At 35.0% G+C, this 9,232-nt stretch overlaps 1 protein-coding gene across 1 annotated transcript; it reads right to left on the bottom strand.

Annotated features, from left to right (window-relative positions):
• Nucleotides 1-494: 494 nt before the first annotated feature.
• LOC138305157 (ubiquitin-like protein 4A) lies at nt 495-4,142 on the bottom strand. The gene is made up of 4 exons (XM_069245571.1): nt 4,010-4,142; nt 2,226-2,331; nt 1,510-1,736; nt 495-725 (listed from the first exon to the last, which is right to left on the bottom strand). Exons 1-4 carry the CDS (start codon nt 4,055-4,057, stop codon nt 612-614), a joined length of 495 nt encoding a protein of 164 aa, XP_069101672.1. The 5' UTR covers nt 4,058-4,142; the 3' UTR covers nt 495-611.
• Nucleotides 4,143-9,232: the final 5,090 nt, after the last annotated feature.

Below are 9,232 nucleotides of genomic sequence, written 5' to 3'. Positions count from 1 at the left end.
CCCCATCACCCATGAAAATATCAGAATACTTTTAAAGAAATGATAGAACAATGGGGAAATACCCTACTACCCATCATTTTTATACTAATGCCTCACGTCCCTCTCATGTGGATAATTTCAGAATACCTCGTACAAGATGTTTACTTGAAATAACAATACATTGTAATCGTGAAACAAATGTTATTTGAAATACATTAAAGATATATATAATGATACGTCTAATCAATCAGAAAAAGATGCAGCAGTATTTCTAATGTGCCGGGGCCAAAATGGTTACAGACTTGGTATCTCTGATGGATAAGAAACATTGTTGTATCCATCAGATTAGAACCAATTACAATTTCTATACAAAATATTAAATCACTACTCTATTTATAACACACAATATCATGGTTTATCACAAAGTAACAGGTTTCACTCCAATTGTTGTAGTCTTTAATTAGCGCATTTGTATTAAAATGAGAAAGGTGTACCGGTAAAATAAACTCACTGGACAGTTTCAACATCAATCTTTACTGTGTATAGAATTCATCTTGAACTATTCCAGATGACATAATTTATGATAAAAAATTCAAATTCAAAGAATTATAAAGATAAAATGTGAATGAATATCATGTCATTTGTTCATGTCCATTCAAATTGCCGTTAGCATTCACTCGAAGTTTGTTGGCAGCAAGTCTCTCTATATCATCTAGGCTTAAACATTTCAGCTGGGCATAAAAATCCTGAAAGACAGCAAACAAACCACAATAGTACTGTAGGGTACATGTATTATTTATTGTAGTATGTACAAATTCTGGTGCTGAACATGACTAAACCTACAGTTCAGAAGTATCAAAAACAAGGGAGGAAAGCGTTCTTGAAAATACAAATGTGTACAATGAAAATGAAGCTTTCATACCAGATCAAATTATGTTGAAATTGGCAATTTGAGGTCCACATAAAGTTGTTTTAATAACAGGTGGTCTTGATACACAGGTGGTTATTAAGGCAGGTAATTTGTATCAATGAGAAATGTTGGGGAGGGGGTTGTTTCAAGGAAGTATCATTCAAATGTTCAGTTTAAATATAAAACAAGAGGCCCAGAGGGCCTGTATCGCTCACCTGGTTTGTAATGCTAAGTCATGTTCTGAATACAGGTTCATTATTTCTTTTCTAAAGGAATTTTAATATTTACCTCTATTTCCCCTATCAGGCCCCGCCCCTCCTGCCCCCAGGGGGTCAGAGCTAAAATTTATACAAACTCTATTCCCCTTCCCCAAAGGATGTTGCTGGCTAAATTTGGTTACAATCTATGTAGAACCCTATGACTAGTAGCGTTTTAAAGGAAATGTTGACGGACCGATGAAAGGACGACACACCATGTGAGCTAAAAAATGGAATCCAGAGAAAGGTTTTAAACATTTTGGTACAGTACAGATTAATATTCCAAGAATCTGTCAAAATTATTTTTAATAAGATTGATGCTTGAACTGCCTAGCAACCTTTTCGATGAATTATTTAACTTACCTTTTGAAATTCTTCTAAGACTTTCTGTGCGTCTATCTTAGTAAAATGTCTCTGTAAGAAGGTATAAAGTTTGTCCCATAGAACAGTTGTGGACCCTGTTACATTGAGTGGGCTGACTACCTGGCCCGGTGTTATGGGGGTACTCGCCCCAGACATATCACCCTTCTTTTGGAATAAAAACAACTTATCTCCATCAGATATGTGGTAGTCTGACAGTCTCTTTCCATCTGAAATAATAATAGGTTGTCATTTTAATGATTTAAAAGTAAGAGCTATTCTATTTATTCAGAGGTTTTTATTTCTAATATAATATATACATACTTAATTTGAAACGAAAACCTGTGATTTATCTAAGCACACTTCTTTGCTATTCCAAAATTTTCATTGAATTAAATGTTATGATATCAGAAATTAAGCTGAGATTAGTTAAAATTTCAATCATTGATATATAATTAATAGACAATGTCTCAGATCTTACCAGATAAGACTATATTATATATCAGAACTATATCTTTTATTATCTATGTAAAATAAAAATAAAAATCTTTTATTTACCAATAAGAAACAAAGGTGTTGTAGTACCTAAAAGTAACAAGTCAACTAGAGACCTTGTATTATCTATAAGAAACAATTACTTAATTTTAAAAGAAACTAAAGAAACAAGAACCCATATTCTATTACCTACCTAGAGGTATAAACAAGATATCTAGTATTACCTATAAGTGTTTTCCCTTTGTAAACAAGTTTCTGTTGAGCAGCTGGCATACAAAACTGCATTTCCAATATCCCTTTGACATCTTCTATGGTATGGCTTGGAGATACCTGCAATAAGCAGAAGATTGTAAGTAAGATAATATTCTCTTCATCAAACCAAAATTGTCAAACTGTTGTCACATTATTTATCTGAGTCCATATCACGGTATATGTTATTATATGAATAGATTATTATATATTTGCATAATATAAAGAGTTTGTAATATGCAACTTATCTGCCCTTGCTGGTAGGTATAGAGATTGTTAATATATATGACAAACATGTTTTTATGAGTGTATTAATTAACATTTTGTTTTTTAAAGAGAAAACATCGTAACTTTTACTCACAAATAATGACATCACAATATAATGAAGATAACCCTGTAACACTAAAAGACAGAATAGGTTTCCAGTAATTAACTTTGAATGCTAAATAAAGATTGTCAAATCAGGTAAATTTAATAGAAAAAATTTCAATAGCACCTCACAATGGTTAAGATTTTATCTTACTATAAAGTCATCCACGAATAGGCATATGTCTGTCAGGAAGAGTCTATAGCTAAATCCACTGCTTACGTTTCCTCTCGCTATATATATGCTCCTGCAACCCCCTCCCCGGCATATATATAAAACTCAACTTGGTGATGTACTACTGCTGACATAATGCTAGCTAACTCAGCTCTTAGATGGTAATCAAAAGTTATGTCTTGCATGATTTTTTGAAGCAGAACATAAATAAATTATTCTGTAATTTGTAGGTATTGTATTTAAAGATGTGGATCAGGTTGATCGCCAGCGATGGAGCCATCAGGTAGATCAATTGGCTGTGCATTTTTGCCGCTCTTCTATTTAGTGCTGTGACCAATACCAATACAAATGAATAATTTATCTACCCAAATATAGCAATCTGTTAAGATTAGAAGTGATTTGCATACTATGAGAAAATGGCGATGATGAAGAGGGATATATAAAGTTGCAAAAAAGAAACCACTGTGTTGACACAATAGAGCATGCATGATAAAATGGATGGCTACGAGACAGAGTAGATAAATTATTTATTTGTTGAAAAGACCAAGGTAAGTGGCGAGATTCTTGGTGGTAATATTTTGTTAGCATTCTGAATAGGATATGACTGATACCAAACAGTGTTGGCCAATTCCATCTTTTCATGTAGTAGTGCGCTCTGGCCCTAAACCAACTGATATCTATCTGTTATAATGTCATAATGTCTAAGTCTGGTGTCCAGAGTATTTCAGGTAAAGGGATACTTAAACCTGGGTTGTGTTTCAAATGATGAGTTAATTAACAGTTCTGGATTGTGTCGACTGCTGGCGAAAAGGTAGCACTCTTGCTATTGTTCGGAAGTTCTAAGTTAAAACCCTGGTCTCGGCTGACTCCCGTGCTACATTCACAAGTAGCTAGCATAGGATTCACAAAATTCTTTATTTTATTTTAAAAAATAAACTCTATTTGTAAGAAATAGTAAGACTTACAACTGATCTAAATAGAATAACATCAGAAAGTGCAATCTTATGCTGTCATGAGTAGAAAGTTCACCTACTTTCTAAAGGCTCTACTGACTACTGAAATAGGCTACATAATATGTACAGTAAGCCTTACTGTTAAATCTGTTAGAGGCTCAGTACTGTGCCATGGTAGGCCTACATGTTCTCGGCGAAATTTTGTTGTTTTGTTTTATTTGGAATGTAAATTTTGATATGATAATGTTCATGTATGAATACTTACTGCTACTTCTATTTCGTTTCCTTTCAGAACTTTGACGTAAATATGCATTGTTGTATTCTCAGACACCAGCCTCGGGAAAGGGATTTTCCAGAAAAACGTCACTTCCGTTTTCCGTACGATATACAGGAAGTAAGATACTGAAAGATAATATTCGAACCCGAAATGATTGCGGACCACTGATTTTTTTGCAGACAAGCCTTCATTTTTCTTCATACAGTTGCCAATGCACCGAATTCTTTTTCAATATATCATGCTGTGAATTTTTTTTTCTTTTCAAAGTAGGATTATAATTTCTAATCTATGAAAGGTTTTCCCTTTCTATGTCTTGTACATTTGGAATATATATTTCCCAAAATGTCCTTCAGAGAATGATTTTATGTGTCCTTCTATAGTTATTATCATTATTATTATTTAATTACACAAAAAATCCAAATGTCGAAAAACAACTACTATGAAGTATATTATTTTACTGTAACAATAAGTATTTATTATGTGTGAATGTTGAATATATCTGTATAAAAGAGACAGAGAGTGGAGCAAGTTAAAAAAAAAATTTAAAAAAAATAGGTGAATATGGTGTCCCTTATGCGTAAATGTGTTGTTGGTTTTTTCCCTACAATATTAGAATGAAACGGAATGAAAGTCTCCCTTCTGACTATTTTATTTAAAGATGCTCCACCGCCGACAGAGCATAAATGACATTCATCATTTGAACAATAATTGGTGTTTAATCAAGTATATAAAATAATATAAAATAATTTATTTTGCCTTTGGTGCATGCGCAATCAGTACTTCATTCCATGAATCATTTCGCTGTAATAATCTATTTGGATGTTCCTTATCTCAATGTCAACATCTGGAATAAAACAACAAGTCACTATTCAGAAGTAAATGACATACATGTATCTAACCTGTGCCTTAATCAAGCTATCGACACCCTGAACGTGGAAATTAAGAACATCAATGGTGAAACACAAGGACCAAGGTTTTCACAGGATATAATAAAGTGTCAAAAAAGAAGAACAAGAAAATCAAATATAAAAAAAGACTGGTCTTTATATAAAGATGGTATCCACCCAGGCCAAATCCTGATTGATCTTTGGGCTACTAAAATCAAACGTTTGTTGGATAGACTCTGCGAGTAACCACTGTGAATTAACTATGGCTGCATTGATAAGAGACCAAGGCGTGGCAGTGAGACCTGCACAAACTATGACAAGGATTTAACTGAATCAACCCCTTATACGAGCTGCCCAATCTGTGAGATGAACTTTTGCCTAAACTGTGCACACATCTCGGAAGCCTTTTTCAAATTGATGAAAAATGAAGAATGTGCAGCTGCTTTCATGTGGACTTGTCATCATTGTAAAACCACCTTCCCAAATCTGCATATTATGAAAATTACGCTAGACAGGCTAGACACCAATACTACCACCAGTTTTGATTCCCTGCAGAACCAAATGAACCAAATAGAAATGACACAGATCAAAGAAGAGATGTCACTAGTTAAAAAACAAATACAAACTGAGGTTAAAAAAGACATCAAATTAGAGGTTCAAAAAGAAGTGAAAAATCAGTATCCAGACAATCTGTCTCAACAAGTCATGGAGAAAGTTAAAAAAATAGACGATCAAAAACAGCGTTCACTCAACGTAGTCGCCTTCAACCTTCCCGAATCAAACAAAACTACAGGGGAACTAAGAAGAAAAGATGATATTAAAGCCTTAAAAATGATTTTTGAAGAATTGGAAGTTGCAGTAGGAATAGAAACAGCAATAAGGCTTGGTGAACAAAACCCGCAAAGGACACGACCGGTGAAAGCCATATTAGACAACAAAAGAGGACGATACGAACTCCTACAAAAAGCAAGAACTATCAGTTCAACGTGTACCGTTAAACAAAAAAGTCATCATAGTTAAAGACCTAACTCTTAGGCAAAGACTTGAAAATAAGAAAAGGAGAGAAGAGAAAAAACATCAACCTGTAAGAAAACAAACTCAACCACCAGAAAACAGATAAAACTCCACGATTTCTGTACCTACAACAGAAAACGCACATTATCAAAATGCATCATCGCTAATAGGTAGCCCAATCTCAGCAGACGAAAACTCAACTTGGACATACCCCGACAACTATCATAACTCCACGAGCATAGACACTTCCAGTGTAGGCAATAGAGATTGCTCTGTGGCCCCATTGGAAGAACGTCTAACTGATATAAGTGCCATCCAAGGACAAACTCAGAGGCTAGATGCAACAGACACCTCACATGTGCTGAATCATTACCCATAAACAATTTTACCCATTTTAACCTAGGCGTAAATAGGACTGTTTTAAATGTGTCAAATGGAGATCAAACTAAACCCCTGAAAGTACTATATACAAACGCTGATGGTCTACTAAATATGATGGATGAACTGGAAAATACAATTACTGATAGTTATGACATAATCGCAATAACTGAAGTACTCCCCAAAAATAGGACTAATTCTCAAATACAGCTGTCTGAATACCAACTACCAGGCTTCAATCTACACATGAAACCAATCGAACACTATCAAGGACGTGGCATATGTATATACACTAAGTCTGAATTATACGCCTCTACAATTATTAAAACATCACGGGACATTGGTCTGGAGCAAATTGCGATAGAACTAAAAATTAACAATTCCGACTGGCTAATTCTTCAGTGTGTGTACAGAAGTCCAAGCCACGAAAATTGTATAGAAGAATCAGAAGCAATCCTGGAATTACAACATCTAAATAACCACCATTACACATTCAGGGCTATCGTGGGAGACTTTAACCTAAAAGAGATTGATTGGGAGAACACAACTACCAGCACTGGTCAAACCCATCTGGCATCCAAATTCATAGAAATCGTACAAGACAACTACCTGTTCCAACATGTAAGGGAATTCACGAGGATGAGAAACAATGATAGACCATCTATATTAGATCTTGTCTTATCAAATGAAGAAAATCTCATAAGTGAAGTCAAAACGTCAAGCCCCTTGGGAAATAGCGACCATGTACGTTACCAACAGCGAAAGTAAACCAACCATGAACAAAAACTACAAAAAGGGGAACTATATCAAAATCAAAGAAAACATCAATGCTATTGACTGGAATCTGCTCCTTAGCAATAAATCCATATGTGATGCATGGGGTCTGTTTACTGAAATCCTAGATAAAGAAATAGAAGAAAACGTACCAGAATGTAAACAGTCCAAAGAACATACAGAACACCATGGGTGACTGTAGAAGCAATGACAGTCATTAGATCAAAAAAGAAACCATGGAAAAAATTCAGTACTGTAAAAACAATGCAAACTTTGAAAACTATCAAAGAGCGAAACATACATCAAGCGTAGAAGTAAGGAAAGCAAAGAAAGTGTTTGAGCAGGAGCTGGCTGAAAACATCAAGCAAAATCCCAAGGCATTCTGGAACTATGTACAATCCAAAACGAAACTAAAAGACAAGATCGGGAACCTATCAACACCAACAGGAGGATCCATAACTAACAATCAAGAAAAGGCAGCAGAACTAAATAGATTTTTCACAAGTGTTTTTACTAAGGAAAACCTGTCATTCATCCCTGAGGTTCCAGCGAAGGACATTGAAAATAACCTCTCTTACCCTGAATATCACAGAAGAACTAGTCAAAAAACTTCTAAATAATACCAATCCAACGAAAACACAGGGACCTGACAACATCCATCCAAGACTATTAAAAGAAACAGCTGACACTTAATCCAAGCCACTGTCAATTATATTTCAAAAATCCATCGATGATGCATAGGTACCTAAAGTTTGGAAAGAGGCTAACGTCACTGCCATCCACAAGAAAGGACCAAAAAATCTAGCTGAAAATTACCGTCCCATTAGCCTCACTTCAATAACATAAAAAAATCATGGAAAACCTTGTGAGAGATGCCATCGTAAACCACATGGAAACTAATAACCTCTTTAGCGAATACCAAAATGGCTTCCGAAAAGGAAATTCATGTGCAACCCAACTAATAGAAATGGTAGATAATTGGACAGGAGAACTAGACAACAAAAATGATATTGACATCGTCTACCTAGATTTCCAAAAAGCTTTCGATACTGTACCTCATCAGAGACTACTCAAAAATTATCAGGATACAGAATCACAGGAAATCTACTAAAATGGATTGAAGACTTTCTAACTGACAGAAATCAACGAGTGGTATTAAATAGCGGAAATTCTGACTGGTCTTCGGTAACAAGTGGAATCCCTCAGGGCAGTGTGATAGGCCCCACCCTATTCCTAGTATACATCAATGACCTACCAGAGGCTGTTGAAAAACGCTGTTAGACTTTTTGCTGATGACACAAAACTTTTCTCTGTTGTCAATAATGTAAACGATCACCAAAAGCTACAAAGTGACATAAACAATCTAATGACATGGTCCAACGACTGGCAGCTGAAATTTAACCCCAAAAAAGTGTAAACACCTACGTTTAGGAACAAATAATCAAATTCCTGGGGACTATATCATGGATAATTCATCAATCCAGCAAGTCACTGAAGAAAAGATCTAGGCGTTACTATTGACCAACAACTGAAATTCACAAGACATATCGAAGCATCAGCTAAAAAAGCAAACCAAATTCTAGGAGTGTTGAAAGATCGTAGAACTGTAACCTTTATAAAGCCATGGTGAGATCACATCTGGAATATGCATCTACCGCTTGGACAACAAATACAAAACAAAGATAAAATCACACTTGAAAAAGTACAGAGGCGTGCAACAAAACTCATCAAAAATATCGAAACAAATCTTACCCAGAACGGCTACTAGATTTAGGACTACCAATCCTAGAATACAGACGTCTCAGGAGTGATATGGTGGAAGTATACAAAATTCTGAACGACATAGACAATGTGATAAAAATAAATTACTTCCCCGAACGCATACTCAAACAAGAGGTCATAGTAAAAAAACTTGTCAAGGGACATTCCAAATTAACACCATGAAAAATAGTTTCTCACAAAGAGTAGTAAATCAATGGAACTCTCTACCTAAAAATGTCATATCATCAGAAACTTTAAACCAGTTTAAGTCAAGACTAAACAGCCATTGGAAATTCAAGCAAGAGAAGTTCAACCATACCTGCTATGAGAACACAACCGCCAAACAATATGAACAATATTCAAATGGGTCAGAGATGCCTACGGCATATTTAAAGAC

Source organism: Argopecten irradians, chromosome 12 (genome assembly GCF_041381155.1).
Source record: "Argopecten irradians isolate NY chromosome 12, Ai_NY, whole genome shotgun sequence".
Taxonomy (NCBI): Eukaryota; Metazoa; Mollusca; class Bivalvia; order Pectinida; family Pectinidae; genus Argopecten; species Argopecten irradians.
Note: the sequence above shows the minus strand (reverse complement) of the source record. Positions and strands in the feature narration are given on the sequence as shown.